Genomic DNA, 25376 nt, shown 5'->3' on the forward strand with positions numbered 1-25376 from the left:
TGTTAAATTCAACATCTAGAACCTATCACAAGCAATTTCTCTTGTCTGCTTTGTTTCCTGTGTATAATTCACACTCTCATATTCTTTGCATGTCTGATAATGTTTGTTGAAAACTGGACATCTTATATATTATAGCAACTCTGGATACTGACTCCCATCCCCCTTTTTAGGGCTGTGTTGTTGTTTTCTTATTTGTTTACTGCATTGGCTAGGCTACTTTAGTAAAGTCTATTTCCAATCACTATGAAACATCTGATATTGCCCCTTAGAGGGTACAGCCAAGGAATGCAGTCACCTTGGGATGATAATGGTTTTTGTATGGTTCTCTTTGTCAGTCTTCTTTACTTGGTCTCTCTGTTAAGCTATTCTATTGCCTCTTTGCTAGCACACCCAGCTGTTATGTTCCACTCATTTTTAGCCAATTGCACTATTGTTCTAAATAATGCCCAAGAACGTAAATTGCTCCACAGGCTGATCCAATTAAATTCAGGCAAGATAGTTTTTCAGTCTAGTCTTTGAGGTGTGTTCTGACCCAAAGAAGACTTTTTTTTAGCTGTTTCTTTCTCAGGCTTTCTGATAAACTAACAGATTTATCTTCTTGCTCTTGTAGAGCAATTATCAGCCTCCTCTTAATTGTTTACCACTACAGTCTCCATTGTTTTCCAGAGTGACTTTAGGCTTAAACTTCCCCATATTCAGTTTCAAATAAGGCCACTCCTTGGAGAAGAGTTTCAGAACAATAGGTTCTTATGGATTGCCCTGGATTAAAATCTTTAAGCCACTGTTATAAGTGCGGGGTAGGGGTGGTAGCCTTTGGTCTTTTCAGCTTGCCTCTCCTAATGCCCATGTTCTGCCAGACAAGCAAGCTAAGGTAAGGGTGATGAGGCCCCTAGTATTCCCAGTCTGCTGCTTCTGGGCTAGAGTTTCCATCCTATGAACCAGGACTGTGTGGAGGGAGTCCTTGACCTTTCAGCTGCACTCATCAGGAACTTAACCTCTACAAGACAGAGTTGGAGGTATCATAAATGATGAAGGCCTGCCCATCTTGGAGATATACTATATCTCTTAATTTGGAGCTGAGGCGAGAGGCCATACCTACCCAGACTGAAGTTTCTGTCAAGCTGAAAAGGTGTTAGGGAGGTATCAGGTTATGACTAAGTGCCACAGACTCTCACTGTTGCAGTTGATGATTAGATTTACTTTCCTCATTTGCTGTTGTGTTTAGAACAATATCCAAATAATTTAAGTGGTTGTTTCTTTATAATTATTTTTACCAAATATGGTTGATTCACTGGGGAATGGGTCCAACCGAGTTCCTCATTCATGATTTGCAGATTTGGCAATAATTCAATTTTAAAAGTATCTAATACCTCAATTATGTTAAAATATATAGGTAATATTAAAATAAAACTATATAGAGAAAGTATTTCATTTATAATGGGAAACAAAAATAGGATATAAATGAAAATAATTTTTAAAGAAATTGCAAAGATCTATACGAACAAGACTAAATGACTCTACTTACAGACTTATATTGCATTTCTAAATGTGAATACTCACTACTGAAAAGATAAACAGTCATGGGTCAAATAACATTTCAGTCAGTGATGGACTATATATAAGACAGGGTTCCCATAAGATTATAATGGAACTAAAAAATTTCTATTGCCTAGTGACACATAGCACAATGCATTATTCACATGTTTGTGGTTATAATGATATAAACAAACCTACTGCAGTGCTAGCTATAATAAAACTATAGCATATAACTATGTATAATACATAATAACTGATAATAAATGACTATGTTACTGGTTTATGTATTTACTATACTACACTTTTTATCATTATTTTAGTGTGTACTCTTTCTACTTATAAAAAATAAAAGTTTGCTGTAAAATAGTAAACCATGCTATGTCGGCAGCAGCCTAATACACATCTCCTGTTTACTGTCTCTTGATTGCATCATTTCCTCTCGTGCTTGATTTAATCTCATGTTGTTCTGTACAGTAACATGCCATACAGGTTTGTATCCTGGAGCAATAGGCTATGTCATGTAGCCTAGGTGTGTAGTAGGCTATACCATCTAAGTTTGTGTAAGTACACTCTATGACGTTCATGCAATAATGAAATTAGCTAATACTCAACTTGCATTAATTGGCGTATGACTGTATTTGCTTTCCCAAATAACTGTAAAGTTAATGAACTTTCATCTAAATTTTTGTATAGTTTTTCAACAAACTTACTTTGTCTCATTTTTTTGCCCACTTTCTAATAAAAATATTTTTGTTCCGTTAAGTTTGAGAGCTTTTAGTATCTTCTACATAGAAGCCCTTTGTTGGATATGTAGTTGGCAAATAATTGCTCCCAGTGTGCAACATACTTGTTTTCACTTATTCACAGCTTCTCTGTACAGCAAAAGTTTAGATTTTTCATGGGTACAAATTTATCAAATTTTCCTTTTTAAACTGTGCTTTTATAGTTGAGTCGAAAAACTCTTTGACTAAGCATAGGTCTTGAACATTTTCCCTTTTACTCTCCAACATCTTTATGTTTCACATTTAAATTTATTACCCATTTTGAGTTAATTTTTGTATCAGGTGTAAGGTTTGGGTGAGGTGTCCTTGTTTTTTTTTTTTTTGCTAATGGACGTCAAATTCTGCTACCATCATTTGTCAAAAAGATTATCCATCAAATTGCTTTTGCAGCTTTATTAAGAATCAATTGAACATATTTGTGTGAATCTATTTATGGGTTCCATCGATATATGTGTTTATCTTTTTGCCTACACTGTCTTCATTACTGTGGTTAACAGTAAACCTTATCATTGGGTAGAACTAGTATTTCTACTTTGTTTTTTTCCAAAATTGTTTTAGTTGTTCTAGGACCTATGCCTTTCCAAATAAATTTGGAATAAATTTATGTAACTGTTTATCTACAAAAAACAAACAAACAAACTTGTTGGGTTTTTTATAGGAATCATATAAACCTGTATGTCAATTTGGGGAGAACTGACATCTTTACTATGCTGAATATTTCTATCTATAAACATGGTATATCTGTCCATTTCTTTAAGCGTCCTTTTATTTTTTCACGTTTTCAGTTTTCAGCATACAGATACATTTGTGTGTTCTAAAGTGTATATATAAGTACTGAATTTTTGTTGGAGTAATTGTAAATGGTATTGTTTTAAATATCAGTTTCCAACTGTTATGAGTATATGAAAATGTAACTGATTTTGGGTGGGTGGGTGGGGGAGAGGTTGTTGACCTTATATCCTCAAAATTGAACTGACTTATTTATTGTAGGAATTTTTCTGTAAATTTTTTTCTACATAGACACTCATGGATTTGCAAATAGAAAGCTTTATTTCTTACTTTCCAATCTTCGTGCCATTTTAATACTTTTTCTTGCATTATTGTGCTACTTCGAAATTGTAGTATTCAGTTAAATAGAAGTAGTGAGAGCAGACAACTTTGTTTTGTTCCTGATCTCAGGAGGAAAGTATTCATTCTTGTACTAGTAAGTATGATGTTAACCATAAGTTTTTCTAGATGCTTTATATCAAGTTCAGGACATTCCCCTCTATTCCTAGTTCACTGAGAGTTTTAATCATGAATGGGTTTTACAGTTTGTCAAAGTTTTTCTGCATCAATTGATATAATCATATTATTTTTCTTCTTTAGCTTGTTGTTATGGCGGATTGCATTGGTTTTTTTCCCAATGTGGAACAAATTTTGCACACCTCAAATAAATCCCAGTTGGCAGTGCTATACAATTTAAAACATTGCAGGGTTTAATTTGGTAAAATTTAGTAGAGGATTTTAAGTTCATGAGAGATATCAGATTGCATTTGTCTTATTTTCCCCCCTACTATCTTTCTCTTGTTTTGGTATCAGAGTAATACTAGCCTCATAAAATAAGTGTTTTCTCCTCTTCTATTTTCTGGAAAAGACTGAATAAAATTGATGTTACTTCTTTAATGTTCGATAGAATTCTCCAGTAAAACTATCTGGCCTGGACATTCCTTTTTTAGGAGTTTTTCCATTTTGAATTTAATTTTTTTAATGGTTATAAGACAACATAGATTGTCATTTCATCTTGGTTAGTTTTAATAATTTGTGAGTTTTGAGGAACTGGTCTTTTTTTTCTAAGTTATCCAATTTATGATTATAAAGTTTTTCATAGTATTCACTAGTCATCCCTTTAATGGATGGAAGGTCTGTAGTAATAGTGTTTGTTCAATCCTGATATTGATGGTTGTATCTTTTCTTTATCTTTGTTAGTCTAGAAAGAGGTTTATCAATTTTATTGAGTTTTAAAAGAACTAGATTTTTATTTCATTGATTTGTTTCCCTGCTTTCAATTTCATTGATTCCGATTCATCAGTATTAGTATTTCCTGCCTTCTTGTTTTTATTATATTTGGCTCTTCTTTTATTAGTTTCTTGAGGAAGAAACATAGATTATTGACCTGAGAACTTTCCTTTTCTCTAAAAATTAATGTTTTCATGGTATATCTTTTTCTGTCATTTGACGTTCAATCTGTATCATTGTTTTTGAAATGATTTTTTTGAGAATGACATATGTTGGGTCATTTCTAAAAATCCATTATATCAGTTTGTCTTTTAATGGTATATTTAGATTATTTATATTTAAGGTAATTGCTGATTTTTTAGGACTTAAATCTGCCATTTTATTATTTATATTCTGTTTTTGTTTTCTCTTTCTCATTCATGTTTCTTCATGCCTTATTGTGGACTACTTGAACACTTTTTAGTATTTCATGTTATTTTATAGTATTTTTGTGTATATTCTTTTGTATACTTCTTTTAGTGGTCGCTCTGAGTATTACAATACACAGATGTAATTTACTACAGTCTATGTACTGGTAGTGACATTTTATCATTTTAAGTGAAATTCTGAAACTTTGCTTTCATTTAGGTAAATTTACCCTCCCACATTTTAAATATGACTGTGTTCGTTATTTACATACATTGTATACCACATCCTATGGTGTTATAATTTTGGTTTCAACCTTCAAATGTGATTTAAGAAAAATCATTAAAAAAAATAAAGTCTACTATATTTACCTATTCTGCTGTTCTTCTTTCCTTTCTGAAGTTTCAAGCCTTTTTCTGTTATCATTTCCTTTCTCTTTAGAGAATTTATTTAGCCATTCTTTCAGAGTAGGTTTTCTAGTGACAAATTCTTTCAGTTTTCTTTTGTTTGAGTATGTCCTTATTTCCCGTTCATTCCTGAAGAATAATTTCACTGGATATAGACTTTGTGGTTGACAGTTCTTTTTTTTTCAGCATTTGAAAATTGTACCACTTCCTTCTGGCACCACCGCCCTCTTCCCACTGTCGACCCCCCAATGTATGGTGCTAGCAAAAAACAGATAAATAGATCAATGAAATAAAAATTTAGGAAAAGACAGATTATGTATTTCTATGTGTGTACCTAGACATATAAAAATTTAGTATATGATACATGAGGCAATTCAAATCAGTGGGGGAAAAATGGGTTTTTCAATAAATTGGACTATAAACTTCATTATTTCATATATAAATAAAAATAAATTTATACCAATAAATTACAGATACTTTAAAAAGTTAATATTTAAATATCTCTATTTAAAATAAATATACCCAAGGGGGTAGTGTAAATTGACATAACTACCTTGCAAAACAGTTTGATTTCATCCAGAAAAGTTGAAAATACACATTACTTAAAACCCAGGAATTCCTTTCCTCAGTGTATACCTCGGAGAAACTCTTACACAGGAAGTTTTCATAAGAATTTTATAGTATCATTTTTCATAATAACTCCAAATTGAAACAAGCTGAATGTCTATCAACAGTAGGATTTCTCAAAAATTTATGGTATGATGGAGTATTTCATGGCAAAAAAATGAAAGAAACAGCTATCGACAACAACAAGGATTAATCTCACAGTGGAACAAAAGAAGCAAAGCACAAAAGATTGCATACAGTGTGATTCAATTCATATAAAATTCAAAGAGAAGCACAAATAAATTACAATATTTAGGAATGTGTACATAGGTGGTAAAACTAAATAAAAGCAAGAAACTGATAATGAATAAAACTCAGTACATTGGGTAGAAGAGATGATTGGGATTGGACTACAAATGTATTTTTTATCCCTTAAGGCTTTGGCCAAGCATCCATTCACTAAGAGGTGATTTATTATAATCAATAAATGTATGCTTAATTTAAACTATGTATGAACTAAATAATGATTTCTGATGCTAGAAACATTGTGAAAGATTACCACATCTGACGAAAATTGAGTTATGTTTCATTAATCAATCATATATTTTTAATAGTAAAAATACATATACATAATTATTTATAATATATTGACAGCATATTTCAAATTTAAACTCAATTGTACCATGTAAATAATTTAAAATTATTGAGATATTAGCCAACTAAAATGAACATTATACCCAGATGTTTCCCATTTCCCCCAATCGAAAAGATTATACTATCTGATTTTAGCTGAAAACGTTATGGTGCCATCATATGTTGGTGAAATATTTTATAACAGTTTTTCTTTCAACACATTTTAATGCAAGAATCAATTTCATATTTTTTATGCCTCAGAACTCAAACTCTCTGAAGCTCTTTTAGATATAATACCAGTAATTGATGGGAAAAAATCATATATTACATGCCATCCATGAATATTTTTTCAGAAAATCTCCTGATAACCCTTATAACTCTAGAATTTCAAAAATCACAATGAAAATCTACTCCTTTAAAGGGTGGGTGGTAAATGAGGGTAAAGGGGATCAAATATATGGTGATGGGAGAACTGAACCTGGGTGGTGAACACACAATGGAATTTTTAGATGATGTAATACAGAATTGTACACCTGAAATCGATGTAACTTTACTAACAATTGTCACCCCAATAAACTTTAATTTAAAAAAATGAAAAGTCATTAATAAAAAAGAGGTATCATTTTTTTGCTAATTAATTAAACTAATTAAATAATATATTAACCCTCTGGTTCTAGGATGGGCCTTCTCCAAGGCAATAGTTTCAGTCGATTGTTATTACCTTATACAGCTTTTTCAGGCTATTCTAGTCACTAGCATGGCCTCAACTAAACTCCATAGTGACAAATCTCAGTATCAATCAATAGACAGAACTAACTTTTCTGAGTTCCAGGCTGATTTATCAAATCATTTAGTGGATATCTGGTTATCTGAGAGGGACCTCAAATAAAATAAGTCCAGAACGTACCCTCTTTCCTTTCAAACTTTTTTTCTGTATCTCCTCTTTAAATTAACATTTAACACAATCTATTCAGATTCCAAAGCCAGAAACCTGAGTCAACCTTTCCATTCTCCCCTAAACATGAAACAAATAACCAAGGATTTTTTTATTCTATTTTCTTAAATAACACTTCCTGAATTGGGGTCTTTTCTTCATCCTCAGGGCCACCACTTTAATTCACATTTCAACCCTTTTGTGCCTATATTACTGCAATCTGGTCTCCTTCCTTTGTTATATTATAAATGGAACCTCTTCTTCAGTGAAATCATTTTTCTCACTTATCACGGAAAAACCTGAAACATTTACCAAGCTGATTATGTTTCTTTCTTACAATCACATAATGGCACCCCATAGTTTTCAGTATAAAATCCCATTTTTTTTAACATGGGATGAAGGCCCACTGCCAGCCCTATATCTCAACGGTCTTTATTTTATACCCTGTGATGTGGTGCCATATTATCTCATATTTATGCTTTCATAGGTGACTGTGCCTCTGTATAGAACTCCAGTTTGCTGAGTGTACCTTTTGGAAAGACTGTTGATTATCTTTTCCAAATGACCAAGTGCCCTTACTATGTATTATAGCACTCTTTGTTTACCTTTATCACTTAACATATTATAATTGTAAATAAGACAGAGCACCTTTAAGATGGACATATTTCAACTCTATATCCTTTATATAAATGCTGTGTAATTATTTATATATACATTTATTGATTAAAGTTTCTACAGTTTAATTTTTTTCTGACACTATAATATTTATTTCAAGAAGTAATATCCTCATGTTATTGTAACCTTTTACCAATACTTGATTATATTGCTGGAAGTAATTACTGGACCTCAAACAATTAATTTTAACAAGTTCACCTTTACTAATCCCCATTTTCTATTTTGAAAAATGAGACATCTGGATTAGACCTAAGGTCCCTTCCATCTAAAATATTTTGCGAATTTATATTAAGTTGGAATAAGTCTCTTGACATTGTTTTTTCTAAATTGCTAGAATATAATCATGGCATTAATTCCTGATGTTGGCTACACATAACACCTGACATTGAAACTAATAGAATATTACATAATAAAGATCAATGAGCTTAACGGATTTAAAAATAATGTCAACAAATTAAAGAATTATTTACTAAGATTACAATTCATTGAACTTGATTTTGAAATGTTGATCAAATCAATCTTAATAATTTGTTGAGATCTTTACATGCCATTTTTAACAACTTAACTCAGTATTGCTTACAGTTGACTATTGCAATCCGATTGTTAAATATCATTTATGGAATAAGTAGTAAGTTCAGTTCTTGTTAGACTGTAAATTGCTTTTGTACAAGGGCTACATGTTATGTTAGAAGACTAACAGTGCATAGGATTTACTAAAATATTAAGAGACAGAAGACTGTAATAATGCTATAATCTTCAGAAAGGTCAATTTTCACTTATTGTACTATAAATTTTAAATTGAAATTGATGTACTGTTTTCAAAGGAACCAGGAAATATTTACTACCGTAGAAGCCTCAGATTATTTATAATTGGGAAAGCTTACAGGGAAAAGAAATTAAAACAAGATGATCCATTACGCACACTAATGCTTACATACAGTCCTTTTAAAGTAGATTTTCAATGAATTTCACAGGAAAGGGTTCCTTTTTGATTCCCCTATTTTTCTTAGAAATGCATTGATAATGGTAGATGAAATCTGATATATATGTATGTTTATATACATATATATATACATATATACATACATACACACATATATATACACATACATGTATATATATATGTGTGTATATATATATATGCATGTATTTTAATTCAAATAGGATAATTGGGAATTAAATGCTGTCCTAACACACCCAAAGATTCAATAACATAAAGAAAAAGCAATTCTTTTCCCCACCTTCCCACCAAGATACTCAGTCTTTCCAGAGTGAAAACACCATATTATACCTTGATTTCTTCTATTTCATCTGGTACTATCTTGTATGCTGATATAGTTCCACCCAACCTGAAATTAGAAGAAGAAAACAGTCTCAGCAATTGGTATAAATATAGATTATGTCTGCCACTAGCATCAGACTGTTACCAATAATTGTCCATCCCGATAACCATGGAGGAAAAACAACCATTTTGTGATTAAGTTTTACATATATTAGTTAAAAAGAGGTAGATAACGAATGACTACTGAAAGAGGAAACATTAAGTTAGATTTTAAACCATAACTAAATTTCTCTTATTGATGGTTTTAATGACACTGAAACTGCAATTTTACTGATGGATTCTGTTACCACTAAGGTGTATCAAGAACCAATAGAATAAACATGGTGTTTGCTTTTTATGTTTGTTTGTTTTTATAACAGACTTTATTTTTCAGAGCAGCTTTAGGTTTACAGAAAAACTGAGCAAAAAGTAACGAAATCTATTTCACAGATCCCCAAAGACAGTTTTCTCTGTTAACATCTTGCATTAGTATGGTACACTTCACAAATGATGAACCAATATTGATTTCGCTTTTTTAAAAAAGAATTTAAACAGGGAGTCAAAGAGAACTGTGTACTCAGCACTGTCCAACGGAAAGAGATGAGTGCTTGAGGGTTACAAATTTAATGCCTGAGATAAGATTTTTGCCTTGAGGCAGTGATGTCGTTACATGTCATGTTCATCTGTTTCAAATATTTTTTTAGAAAGTAGCTAGGATTTATGTAACACTTAGCCATTTGCCAACCAGTCATATATTATCTAATTTAACACTTGTGACTGTCTCCATTGTAAAAATGGGAAAATCGAGACACAGAAATATTCAGTAATATTTGTAAGTAAGCGAAGGAGCTAGTAAGTAAATGAGCTAATAGAGATGTGCATAAAGTGTAAAATATAGTCCAGATTTCAAATATTTAGTATAAAAATTTAATTTTAAAATTGATTACATGCTAAAATATCATTGTGGATATACTGGGTTAAATAAGCTATATTATTACAATTAACTCCAACTCTTTCTTTTTTAGTTTTTAAAGTGTGCTACTAAAAATATAAAAATACATATATGGCTTGTATTTGTGGCTACTATCATGTCTCTATCAGACAGGTGCTCTAGGTTCTTAAATTCCAAGATAGCTACCTACTGTTGCTCTAATTCAGTGCTTAAAAAAGAACTTTCTGATTAAACTTTCTGATTACTTATTTGACTGTATAATTACTCAGTATTGGAAAAGACAGTATCATAAATAAGGCGCTTACATATTCTAGATACTTTAGGATATCTCCTGTTTCAAATGTAAATTAATAAATGACATTCTAGTTTCCATTAAAAAATAATCTAACCAATTATTGTTATTGAAAACTCTGCATTTAAACTCTTTAATATTACCATTTATCTTTGCTAATGAAAGTAATGTTCAGGTCTTTATTTGAGAATTATTTCCTAGACTTAAAGTGTCATGACTGAATGATGAAAACATTAATGAAATTTAAGTTAATTCATATTATATAAGGTACACAAAGGACATAATAATTAAAGCCATACTAAAATAACTAGTAAAAGAGCAGTACTAGATGTTGCTAAAATAAAAAATTATATAACTCTGTAAGAGGTTTACAGTAGCCATTTAAAAAACGTTTTCATTGTCAATTATTAAAGCTATTCAATTAGGAGTTAAGATTGTTGGGATATCGGTAAAGATATTAAAGCAAAAAAACTACAATTTATAGCCTTGCAAATAATGAGTTCATCATTTTATTCGTTGAGTTCATATCATGTAATGGATATAATCCAAAGAATGAGGATGCAAAGAAATTAGTCTTGTAGGGAAGCAGATGAGTTAATAAATATCTGTAATATCATGCACTAAAATGTTACAATAGAGCTAAGTAGAAGTTGAAAGCTTGAAATTATTTCAAAATAAAAAAATTTTTTAAAGCACCTATTATTGTAAAATAGACTGGCTATAATATAAGCAGTTTATAACACCTATTACATATTACAGAAATAGTTTCAATTTGTTAGGACAATAATGATTCAAAGATGCCATGGTGATGATGGTTGACTTCTGGAAGAAAAGTAAAAACAAAGTTGCTATGATAAACTTCAATTCTACTTCAACAAACAACCCATTTTTCTGATTCATGTTGACTAACACTACCTTAAATATTGCCTTTCCTGGAATCGCAACCTAGGGAAATTGGCTTCCAGATTAGTATTCCTACATCAACTTCTAACCAATGATAACAGTTTTGACTGTTAAAGAGACAGGTGAAATATATGATTTAACACATTCCTACGTGGATTAAAATGGACACATGACATACAAACATTATGCATATGAATAGTATACTGACAAAATAGTAGAATAATCACATGATCAAGTGGCTATAAATGCAGGAAGCTTGAAGGGCCTCTGTATTATACTACTAAACATAGAAATGAGAAAGGAGATTAAAGCTGATAGAAACACTAGAAAAAAAATCCAATAAAAAGGAAAAATCTAGAAGTAATTAAAGAAAACTGAGTCATAAGCAAGTAAGTTTAAAAAAATGTTCAAGAATAAACTTACTTCAACCCATCTTTTTTTCCAATTCCCTGCGTACAACCAAAGTAATAGTAACTATCCTAACCAGTAATTTTGACCTTTGAACTGATTTCTGAAAATGACATTTCTGTTTTCATGGCATCATGAAACACAGCTATATTTAAAATACTTATAAATTTAACATACTATCAGTAGTCCATAGTGACTACTCAGGTAGACTCATTCCAAATTTCATGTTCTTTCCATTACAACACAGTATCCTCATTGTAAAAGAAAGAATACACTTGAGGCAGTTCTATTTTACTATAGTCAATATATAAAAATGGCACTACATTGGCAGTGACAGTGGTGGTAATAGTAGCAATACTACTAGTAATAGTATATTAAGCATTTACTATATGCCAAGTATTATGTCAGGCTTTTCAGGTAGTTTCTCATTTAACTCTCACAGCCTATAATAATGATTATGAAAAAAAATGAGACAAGCAGTTTTTCAAAGGTCCCACAACTATGAATAGCAGAATTGGGCTTAAGAACTCAGTTCCAAAAATTGATAAGCAGATTCTGAAATTCATATGAAAATTCAAGGGACATAGAATAGTCAATCTTGAAAAAAAAGAAAGTTATAGGATTCCCACTTAACTGACTTGAAGTTACATACTACAAAGCTACAGTAAACAAGACAATATGGTCCTGGTATAAGGATAGACATAAAGCAATTGAAAACCCAGGAATAAATGTCACATTTATGGTCAACTAGCTTTGTTTCCCTTATTTTATTGTGGTAAGTATATTTAACACATTTGCATTTTAACCATTTTAAGTGTACAATTTATTACGTCATGACATTAATTTCATTCACAATGATGTGACACCATCATTGCTATTTCCAAAACTTACCCATCTTAGAATTCCAACAGACATAGTATTAATTTCAGAATCGGAACAGACTACTATTTCTTTAATTGAGCCAAGGCTGAAGTAGCTAGTTTAAGTTTAGAGGCTGTGTTGTATCAATAACATGTGTTTTTAAATACCAGAATCTTAGTTTGACCAGATGCTCACAGTATAGGAGGAACTTAGTGACCTAGGACCAACTAAGGGGACTATAGATTCAAGTCTCTTGTCTCATGCTCACTCCTGAGGATGAACACATTGAGTAGAATGCCTACTGAACACCCCAAAAATATTTAAACAGTTCTTTACTTTTCTTCTGAACATATGGTTTGATATACATAAACCTTGTGAAAACGTTAGGTTACGTAATGGAGTGACATTAAAATTTCAGATGGAATTAAGGTTGCTAATCATCAGACTTTATAATAGGGAGTTTATTCTGGATGATCTTGGTGTTCCCAATGTAATTACAAGGGCCCTTAAAAGTGAGAGAATCAGAGAGAGATGGCAGTGTGAAGACTTGGCCTGCCTGATGTTGGTCGCTGTGAAGATGAAGGAAGGGGCCACAAGCTCAGAAAAGAAAGTGGCCACTGGAAGCTGGAAAAAGCAAGGAAACCGTTTCTCCCCCTAGAGCCTCCAGAAAGGAATGCAACCCTGCCCACATCTTGATCTTGGCTTAAGTAAGATCCTGTATGGGATTTCTGAACTATAGAATTATAAGATACATTTTCGTGTAAGCCATTCAGTTTGTTATGGCAGCCGAAGAAAACTAATACAAAAGTAAACACATAAAGTCTAAAATTCATACAGCAAAGACACAATATGAAATGAGTATGTAAATATCAGAAGAAGCAACTAAAAGAAAGTGGTTGTTTCTGGAAGTAGCAGGAAAAAAAAAGCTGTATTTTAATGGTCTGAGCTTTTTTTGGCATCATTTGACTTTTTAGAACATGTGAATGCATTACTTTAATAAAAAATAAGAACTAAGTTAAAAAAAGAAAAACAACATAAACTAAGGACGTTGTTTATATAGTGGAAAACTCTGATTTCTCTTCTAATGTTTGTCAGAAGTGAGAGTGGAGGATTTAACTAAGCTGAGCTATAGCTGATGTTTTCATGTTTTTATTCTTCTCATTAACCACCAATTATCTTTCAAACTTTTCTGTTCTCCTCACCTCAAACATATCTATTCTTCCTTCTCAAACTCTATCAGTATCAAATAAACAATAGGACTAACAGGGAAAAAAGGTTTGCTAATCATGATTTTCAGCAGTAAAAGTTTATTTTTACTTCCAAGTTAATTGCAGAGAGGTTAGTGGAACCCATAGTATTGCATTACCCTATATTATTGATGCCAAACTTGCAGGTAGAGGAATGTGCGGCTGGAGAATATCTCAACTTCAGGTCCATGAAATGTGCTCTAAACTGTGGTCAAAATTTGAATGAGAGTAACGATACAAAGATCGTCTAATTTTTAGAGAAAGAGCAGAGTAAACACAAGATACTTCTAGTGAAAACTGCTTGGAAAATGATCATTCCAAAACAAAATGATCTCTTTTTTCTACAGACCTTTAACATGCATTGCTTATCCCAATTCATTTGTTATGTAATTACATATACTGTCTTGTTTTTGTTATTGTTTCTGGTGTGTGTGTGTGTGTGCTATTTTACAATGCATTATAAATTACTTAGAAAGAAGAAACAGTTCTTACGTTTTTAACAACAAAAACAGATTCCACTCAGTGTTTAGTATTGTTGTACGCATTTATAAGGCACTTTATATATAACTGTTGAATAAATATTATGGAGATCTTTTACATTGAGAAAGATGAACAATTAAGGATGTACCTTGTTCATTCTCTTCTTTTGATTTCTCTATTCCTACGTTTTCCCTGTTTCCCACTAAGTGATTCATGCAGGCTTCCTGCCAAAGATAATTCAACATTCTGACAATTTACCTTAGATATTAGAAGCTACTAAAGTTATAAATTTGAATAGCATTGAAGGAGCATATCCCTATAGCATTTTTTATTGTCCAGCAACATGCATCTGAAATAGAATGGAAATTCAATAAAACACTAAGAAAGAACCAAAGTCACTTTCAATAAGATTTTAATTTTAATTGCCCTATCTACATACTTACGCTCTGTTGAAAAAAGAAATCTGCTCAAACCACCAGAGTGACTCTCAGCTGGCAGTTATTTTGCTCTCAGGGGACATTTGGCAATGTCTGTACACATTTTTATTAGTTACAGCTTGGCTGGTGCTACTGGCATTTAGTGGGTAGAAGCCAGAGATGCCGTTTAACATCCTACAATGCACAGGAGAGCTTCCCATAACAATAATCTGGCCCAAAATGTCAATAATGCTGAGACCAAGAAACCCTGCAGTAGAGGAATGTAGAAGCCAAATAAAAAATGAGAATGCATTTTTTTTTTCTAGAAGTACACACAATATATTTACCATGGATTCTAATACATATTAAGGTCTGTTAGTTCTGCTCTAACCTATCTTTCCAACATATTCATTTAATAGTAGTAATAATTATGCAGTTTTATTTAATTCAAATAAATTTAATGAGCACCGATAATATGAAAAGCACTGTGTTTTGTACTGAAGAGAATACAAAGAAAAAAGTTTATAATGCAAAAAAGTTTAAGTCATCATCCTCGTTTATCAAAAACTGACAATATAGTTATAAAAATGTGATATAATTAAGTACAGCAACCTATAATTAAACTGACAATAAATGATACACACAATGAGATCTATCAAATAGTATAGTACAGAATATAGAAATCAGGACTAGAATGGCTACTCAAGATCTGACAGAAAAAATGAAATTCATTTAGGGCCTAAAATGGACTGTTAGATACATAGAGATGAAGAGGAAATGTACTTTATGTGAGAAGCACAGTATGAGTTAAGGTAGTAAGTTGTATGTTCAAATGAAGTAGCCTATAGGATTTGGAAAATTGGTGGTGGTGGGGAACCAAGGAAGTCTTAAATGTTAGGTTGAGAAACAGTTGTTATTATAAAGTCAATGAGGAGCAATTGACATCACTTTGATGAGGAAAACAACTTATGAAAGCAGATTTAGGAAGTGTATTAGGGTTCTCCAGAGAAATAGAACAGATAGGATATGGATATGAATATAAATATACATGTAGATATACATATATATGAGATTTATTGTAAGAATTGGCTCATAGGTGATGGAGGTTAAGAACTCCAAGAATCAGCCATCTACAAGCTGGAAAACCAGGGAAGCAGATGGTATAACTCAGTCTGAGCCTGAAGGCTTGGGAACCAGGGAACCATGGTTGTGAAGTTTAGAGTCCCAAGGCCCAAAACCAGGCGTTCCATTGTGCAAGGGCAGGAGGAGATGGACATCTCAGCTCAAGAGAGAGAAAATTCACCCTTCCTTGACCTTTTTGTTCTATTCAAGCACCCAGTAGATTGGATGATGCCTTCCCACATTGGTGAAGGGGGTACTCTTCACTCAGTCTACGGAATCAAATGCTACCGTCTTCCAGAAACACCCTCACAGACACGCCTGAAAATAATGTTTTACCAGCTATCTGGGCATCTCCTAGACTAGTAAAGTTTACACATAAAATTAACTATCACAAGGGCAGCCGGTTAGCTCAGTTGGTTACAGTGCAGAGCTCATAACACCCAGGTCGCCGGTTCGATCCCCACATGGGCCACTGTGAGTTGTGCCCTCCACAACCAGATTGAAACAACTACTTGACTTGGAGCTGGTGGGTCCTGGAAAAACACACTTAAATAAATTTAAAAAAAGGAAAGAGGTTTAAAAATTAAAAATAAGAAAATAAATTAACCATCACAAGAAGATTAATTTGGAAGCAATATTGGAACATGAGGAAGAGAGTGCTGATAGAAACATCAGAAAAGGGACTGTAATAATTCATGTATGTGATAATGAGGGTTTGATTTAGAAGAGTAGACTAGAGGGAAGCAGGGAACATTAAATTAATAAATAATAGTTAGGACTTGGTTTTTAAAAAAATGAAGAGTAAACATTCCGTATTTAATATTTTAGAGAAAGTTTCAATGCATATTTCAAATATGTCTACAGAACACCTGGCAGAGAATAAAAAAAACCCTAAGTTGACAACGGCTCTATTACTAACAACGAGTTACAAGACTTCAGGAAATTGCTTAATCTCCCGGAGAGCAAGATTTTATTATCAGTAAAGTAAGCAAAATCATGACCAACCTGCCTACCTCATACCTTTGCTGCTAGAAGCAAATTAAATAATGTATATGAATATACCTCATGTGGATGAAAAAGGCATGCTGTAATAAATCCTAAATTCCTAACTGGGCAGGTCATGGTGGGTAGTCACGCCCAGGCATATAACTTCTTGAGTAAAAGACTTATCTTTGCTTTAAGTAGCTCTGTCCATTGTTTCTGTGCATTTAGGTTAACATACCTTTGAAATGCCTCTTTTCAGACCCCTCCTAATATGTGACCACCCTGTCAGACCCCTCCTTCTAAAGCAGACCACCTCTTCAAGAGAGCCTATAATTTTAACTGTCCTGTAATCCAATCCTGGCCTTGCTTTCTCCCACCTTCATGTAATCTTTCTTATATTCCCTTATTAATCTCAAAAGTATAAAAGAAACTATTATTCTCAGAAGCATTTGAGATCCTGCTTCCCAGCATGTGTCATCAGTTTGGCTCAAACAAATTCTTTTAAAAATTCTCTACAGATATGGAAGTTTCTTGTGTCGACACATAAAATCTAAATGCAACAAAAATATTATTCATATTTAAGGCAAAAAAACGTAGAAAAATAGCTGATCATTTTATAATTACAATAAATATGGGCTTACTAAGATATGAGGATCTTAAAATGAATAAAAATTATCTTAATTTTTAATTTAAAATGATTAGATAGAAAAATTCTAACCACAGGTTTTTGTATAAAATTTTATTTTGCTTAGCTATAGTTTATTTTTTCTATTTTAATAGTCCACTATATGAATTTCTGAATACAAAATGACCTTCAATTATATGTATTTTCTTATAGATTTATACAAACCAGATGACATTGTAACTGTAATATATAGTAGGAAGAGCACTCACTTAGAAGCCATCTGCTGGGTTTTATTTCTAACTATTATATGAATTTGGATTATTTCCTATTCAGTATGAAAAAACTAAATGTCTGAAAAATATGTAATTAGTTATATAAATTATGGTATGGCTAGTAATATATTCAAAAAGCAAAAAAAATTTAAAGATCATTTAGTAACAACATTAAAAAAAAGACAAAATATGAAGACATTCAATAATTCTACATGCAATATTATACTCACAAATTTGAAAAACCTAAAGGAAATGAAAGGTTTCCTATGAAAATATAATTATAAAACTTGATACAGGATGAGTTTTAAAAGTATTTTTAAAGGCCGGAAACAGAAAAAGAGATTTATAAAGCAGACGATATACACTTCTAAAAAGGCATGATGAGCAGACCCAAGATGATTTTTACAGGTGAGTCTTATAAAACAATGAATCAACAAATAATGCCTATGTGACATAAATAATTTCACAGCATAGAAAACGAAGCTTCCCAACATGCTCTATAAGGCTGGCATCAACTCAGTATCAAACCCAGGTTAAAGTCTTTTAAAAATGTAGATGCAAAAATCCTAAATAGACTCTAAATAAATATCATGTCAAGTAAGATTTATCTCTGGACTAGGTAGGGTTGAATGTAAATGAAAAAACGTAACACCAAAACATAAGACAGATAAAAGTACTTGACAACACTATATCTACTCCTGATTTAAATAAGGAAAAACTGAAGCTTTAAGTAAGCTAGAAGTAGAAGAAAATTTCCTCAACTTGATTAAGGGGATATACAAGAAATCAAAAGTAACATCGTATTAAAAGATGAAAAATTAGAAGCATTCTCACTAAAATAGGTACAAGTTAGGGAAGCACAGTATCTTCAGTTTTAATTACATGTGTATTAAAGGGCTTAGTAGAACACATAAGAGTTCAATATGTTGGGTGGACATGTCATTAATAAGCAAAAATCAAAATACCAATCACCAATTATAAAACGTAAGGGAGAATAAAAGGACTGTGTTCACCATAGGAAATATACATGCACATATACACATACACATACACTCACACACACTACCTAAAAATAAACCTAATGAGAAATTTAAAAAACCTGCTTTTTCACCAAAGAAAGCTGTGTGTGCATTAGCACATATCTGTTTGTGAAGGCACTTCTTTCAAGTTCAGAGTCCTTCTAGACATCTCACGATTGATCCCCAATGTCAGCCGTTGGGTTGTAAATTTATGGCCCATGAATTCCATCTTTTAAGGTGATTTCTTTGGATATCTGTCTGTCTGTCTGTCTGTCTGTCTGTTTATGTGAATTTAATCAGGGAATTAACTCTAGGTTAACACTAGTCCTAACTCTCCCTATTGTTTTATACCAAGATATCTGGCATGTTTAAAATACCTCCCTGGCAACTGAAGACATTTGAGTTTGTAGCTCTGTATTTTACTATATATCAACTTGAGTGTATAATTTCTGAGAATATAAAACCATACATTATCTCTTTATAGCTTCCACAGAACCTAATACAATTCCTAGAAAATCAGTGCTTATTAAATATTTGTTGGTTTGTTGATTTTTGAATGATCTCAAGGAGATTTTAAAGCAAGTTTGTGTCAGAATAATTGTGCACATAATGTCTAAAATAACCATATAGTTTATACATTTAAAGTATTAAAACATTTGCTTCTAAATTCTACTTTGGACTTATTCCCATGTTTGCTAGAAGATAAACTCTAGTCATTTGGTTATAGGATTATACTCTTAATCTAATGATGTGAGAAAGGAATGGCGTAGTTAGAATTCACTGTGGTAAGCATTAGTAAACAAATATGCTCTTGATTAAAATTAGGCAATTTTCAAAGAATGTCAACACATTATAGCAAATGAACTTGCTACGCAATGGGAATGATTAAAGCCTTATAAGGTAGGAAGTCCCATAGTGAGAATGTAGACATTAAAAAATATCTTTTCCTTTGCTTATTTCCTGTATGCAGCCTACAAAATTCCTTTTTATGTTACCACAAATGGCGTTAGAACAGTGGACATCCATATGCAAACAAATGGCCTTTGATCTTAATCTCACACCTTACACAAAATTAACTTATAGTGATCTTAGACCAAAATATGAAATTTAAAATTTTGTAAGAAAATACAGGGGAAAAAATCTTTGTGGCCTGGAGTTAGGCAAAAAGTTCATCAAAATTGAGAATTTTTGCTCTGTGAGAGACAATGTTAAGAAAATGAAAAGAAAAACTACAAACTGGTGCCAGCTACAAAATCAATGTATAAAATTCCATTGCGTTCCTATATACTAACAATGAAATCTCAGAAAAAGAAATATAAAAAATAATTCCTCTTGCAACTGCAACAAAAAAAATAAAATACCTAGGAATAAACTTAACCAAGGATGTGAAACACTTATATACTGAAAACTACAAGACATCTTTTTAAAAAATTGAAGAAGACACAAAGAAATAGAAAGACATTCTGTGTTCATGGATAAGAAGAATCAACATAGTTAAAATGGCCATATTACCCAAAGCAATATACAAATTTAATGCAATCCCCATCAAAATCCCAATGGTATTTTTTAAAAGAAATAGAACAAAAAATCATCAGATTTCTATGGAATCACAAAAGACCTCAAATAGCAAAAGTAATCCTAAGAAAAAAGTACAATGCTGGAGGTCTGACACTCCCTGACTTCAGCTTGTACTACGGGGCAACAACAATCAAAACAGTAAGGCACTGGCACAAAAACAGACACACAGACCAATGGAATAGAATTGAGAATCCAGAAATAAACCCACATAAATATCGACAGATAATTTTTGACAAAGAAGCCAAAATCATACAATGGAGAAAAGACAGCCTCTTTAATAAATGGTGCTCAGAGAATTGGAAAGCCATGTGCAAAGAATGAAACTAGACTGCTATCTGTCACCACGTACCAAAAATCAACTCAAAATGGATCAAAGACCTAAACATAAGACCTAAAACAATAAACTACGTAGAAGAAAACATAGGTACTAAACTTATGGACCTTGGGTTCAAAAAGCATTTTATGAATTTGACTTCAAAGGCAAGGGAAGTAAAAGGTAAAATAAATCAATTGGACTATAGCAAATTAAAAATCTTCTTCACAGCAAAAGAAACCATCGACAAAATAAAGAGGCAGCCAACTGAATGGGAGAAGATTTTTGCAAACAACACATCCGATAAGGGGCTAATATCCAAAATACATAAGGAACTCATACAACTCAAAAACAAACAAACCAAAAAAACAATCCAATTGAAAAATGGGCAGAGGACCTGAATAGACATTTCTCCAAAAGAGACATACAAATAAATGGCCAATAGACATCATACAAATGGCCAATAGACATGAAAAAATGTTCAACATCACTAATCAGCAGAGAAATACAAATAAAAATCACAATGAGATATCACCTCACCCCAGTCAGAATGGCTATCATCAACAAGACAAATAATAACAAGTGTTGGAGAGGCTGTGAAGAAAAAGGAACCCTCACACACTGTTGATGGGAATGCAGACTGACTGGTGCAGCCGCTATGGAAGGCAGTGTGGAGGTTCCTCAAAAAATTACGAACAAAATTACCATATGACCCAGCAATCCCTCTCCGGGTATCTACCCCAAAAATCTGAAAATATTTACCCGTAAAGATATATGTGCTCCAGCGTTCATTGCAGATTTATTTACAGTGGCCAAGACATGGAAACAACCAAAGTGCCCTTCAATCGATGATTAGATAAAGAAGTTGTATATACACAATGGAATACTATTCGGTGGTAAGAAAAGATGAAATATGACCGTTAGTGACAACATGGAAGGATCTTCAGATTATTATGCTGAGAGAAATAAGTCAGACAGAAAAAGTTGAGAACCATATGATTTCAATGATATGTGGTATATAAAACTGAAAACAACAAAGGAACAACAAACAAATGAAGTAACAAAAACTCATAGACACAGATAGTAGTTTAGTTGGTTACTAGAGGGTAAGGGGAGAGGGTAAAAGGGATCAAATACACGGTGATGGAAAGAGAACTGACTCTGGGTGGTGAACACACAATGTGATACATATAGATGATGTATTACAGAATTGTACACCTGAAATCTGTGTAACTTTACTAACAACTGTCACCCCAACAAACTTTAATTCAAAAAACTGCAAACTGGGAAAAAATACTGGCAAACCACATATCCAATAAAGGACTTGTATGTATCTTTACAAAGAATATATAAAACTATCCAAACTTAACACTAATAAAGCAAACAATGCAATTACAAATGGACAAAAGATTTGATATACAAATGGCAAATAAGAACATGAAAAAAATGTTCAACATCATCAGCCAATAAGGAAGTGAAATTAAAACCATTATGAGATACCACTACATACCTATCAAAATGGTCAAAATAGGGCCGGCCCAGTGGCTCAGGTGGTTGGAGCACAGTGCTCCTAACACCGAGGTCACGGGTTCCATTCCCACATGGGCCAGTGAGCTGCACCCTCTACAGCTAAGGTTGTGAACAACAGCTCTCCCTGGCGCTGGGTTGCTGTGAGCTGCGGAGGTGGGCATGGGCTGCCACGGGTTGCTGTGTGCTGCCGTGGGCTACTGTGTGCTGCCAGGAGCGTCCAGTGACCAGCATGAGTGGCTGGCAGCCAGGGAGAGCTGCCATGAGTTGCTGTGAGTGGCCGATCGACTACCAGTGACCAACTGCCTCAATCCGGGGGAGCACAAGGCTCATAAGACCAGCCTGGGCCAGGGAGCTGTGTCCTACACAACTAGACTGAGAAAGAACGGCTTGAACCGGAGTGTGGGGTGGTGGGTAGGCAGAAGAAGGGGGGAAAAAATCAATTTTTAAAAAAAAGTATGGTCAAAATAAAAAACACTGACAATACCAAGTATTGCATGCAGAGCTACTGGAACTCTCATATATTGGTGTGATAAGAATGTAAGATGGTAAAACAATTTAGAAAAAACAATTTGGCAATTTCTTATAAATTAAACATAACACTTGTTCACAGAAAAACTGTACATGAATGTTTATAGATGTTTTATTTATAATCTTTTAAAACTGGGAATATTTCATATAAAACCACGGGTTTCAATTTTCATTTAAAAAACCCAAACTCCGAAACCCTTAAACTAAAAGATGTGGCAACATTGTTCCCACCTTAAAACAGGACATTACTGGCTGATAATGAAAAGTAACTTCTCTATGTGTAGGGCATGCCACAGCTCTGCCCCGTTACCTACAACGAAGGCATACGCATTTGACATCTGGCCCATTTCAGTTCTGTATATTATTAATACTTGCCTGGTCTCTTGTGGTAGAACTATCTAAAATGTGTTCCTCCTACCATAGTGTTGAATTTATTGCTGAACAGTAGCTGCTTAGACAGGGACTACATTTTCCAGTTCCTTGGATCTAAGTATGGCCAAAGTACTAGTTCTCATTAATGGAATATCAGCAGAGTGATCTTTCTGAATTTTGGGCTGGGTTTTTAAGTAGACCTTACCCTGCTTCTGCCATCTGGAAGCAAAAGTCTCCCAAGGTCTTAAGAAATGATGAAACCACAGGTGAAGAAGCAAGACTTGACCCAGACATACAGAAATACTCATATTGGACTATTATATGAAAAACAAATAAAACTTGTGTTAAATTATTGAAATTTTGGGTTTATTTGCATAGAATTTAGCGTGATTCTAAATCTGTATTGCCTAAGTAGGGTAGCCATAAGTTATATGTGGTTATTAAATTTTATTAAAATAAAATATTTTGGTTCCTCAGTTATACTAGCGCATTTCGAGCGTTCAGTAGCTACACGTAATTAGTGGCTACAGTATTGGACAGGACAGACAGAATAGTCCCATCTTCACAAAAACTTTTATTGCACAGAGACACTCTAATACACTCCTACAGGCACCTGAGTTTGTCGCTCCTGATTGTCAACCTGAAGCAAATAGAAACATAACATACTTGTCAATTTTAAATAAAATTATTCAAGAGGGATTAATAAAAATACTATTAACATTTGTATGACAATTATAGGTTAAGACATATAGTAGTACCTTAGTTTTCGAACGTCTCTGTTGACAAACATTTCTGTTTATAAACACCGTAAACCTGGAAGTACATGCTTCGGTTTTTGAACACGCCTCGGAAGTCGAATATGTCACGTGGCTTCCGCTCAGTGCAAGATTCCTGAGGCCTAGCTGTCGACAGTTTTTGAGCGTTTCACAACTCAAACTGTCTTCCAAAACGGATTACATTCGAAAACCAAGGTTCATTGTGCCTTCAAATACATTTAATTTGGGTCTCCTAAACAACCTGTTGAGATTGGCAAGCACGAATTTCACCACTTTCATCCACAGCAGTGAGACAGAAGGGCAATTTCCTACTGTTGAGTTAGAAAGGTCAGCTGCTGGAGGCTGGTAAGTTTCACAGCCTAGGGTAACACCAATGGACATCAAGGAGCTTTGGAAGGCAAACCACAAAGATCCACATACCAGCAACAAGGGACTTTTCCTGTCACCGCACATGAGCAGTGAGGCCCAAGAGTATTCTAAGGTGACTTTTCCCTAAATTAAATATTAAAAATCACACCCAGGGGTGGAGATTTACCATGCTAATGAGACATGCAACAAACGAAGAAGCATGTAGTCACACTGCTCACGTGCCAAGGAACCTCTGCCTTTACATGACTAGATATAGCTTTTACCCCATCTAGCTCCCTTTAAAACCCTGCCCCAACTTCTCTCAAGGAGCCACTTGAAATTTCCTTTCTCAGTGTTCATTCCCTTTGTGCACAAACTTAATAAACCTTTGCCTCTTGCCCGAAATTTCTTGTGGAGATCTGTCTTGATTTCTATCCTGGGAGATTGCAAGAACCCAAAGCGCCTATAACAACAGCATTTTCCATCAACAGATTTTTCTTATTGTGGAGGTAAAATTTAGTATCAGAAATACATACGTGACATAAATATATCAAGAAAAATATTTATTACTGAGGCTTACTTGCAATATTCAAAACAAATAGGCAAGCATAGGAATGATAACGTCTTTGTTACTATTCTTATTTGTTCCCATTTCAACAAATATTAATGATTTTCATAATTTCTTGTTATAAAAAAAATTTCAGAGTGGAAATAAAAATTTGAAACTCCTTTTAAATAAACTTTGGCTTCTGTAGGGTGAAGAAGTATTTGTGGTTTTGAAGGAAAAAATACTTTGTTTAGCTGAGATTTTTTTTCTTCCCATGGATAAATGGGTGTTGACATCCAAAAAGAAGACCAAACTACTTGATCCCTAGATAATTAAAAGCAAAAATTTATTAGGTTTTAAAACTCTCAAATAACCTCTTTCTTTTGCCTTTCGTGAACAAACTAACCTTGGAGTTCTAATGATTTTTCTGAATGTTTGCTTATATTCACAATCCCACTCAAAGAAGTTGTAGCCTATTTCTTCTTGTTCTCTTTTCACTCATTATC

At 33.1% G+C, this 25376-nt stretch overlaps 1 protein-coding gene across 33 annotated transcripts in view; it reads right to left on the reverse strand.

The window, feature by feature from the left end:
* Nucleotides 1-25376, reverse strand: part of GPHN (gephyrin) — a 428300-nt gene that overhangs the window by 278292 nt on the left and 124632 nt on the right. For all 33 annotated transcript variants that reach the window (XM_019733621.2, XM_019733618.2, XM_074327335.1 and 30 more), the window contains one exon: nt 9268-9325. In XM_019733621.2, coding sequence (XP_019589180.1) covers nt 9268-9325 — 58 coding nt within the window. The remainder of the gene's footprint in view (nt 1-9267; nt 9326-25376) is intronic.

Source organism: Rhinolophus sinicus, linkage group LG03 (genome assembly GCF_036562045.2).
Source record: "Rhinolophus sinicus isolate RSC01 linkage group LG03, ASM3656204v1, whole genome shotgun sequence".
NCBI lineage: Eukaryota > Metazoa > Chordata > Mammalia > Chiroptera > Rhinolophidae > Rhinolophus > Rhinolophus sinicus.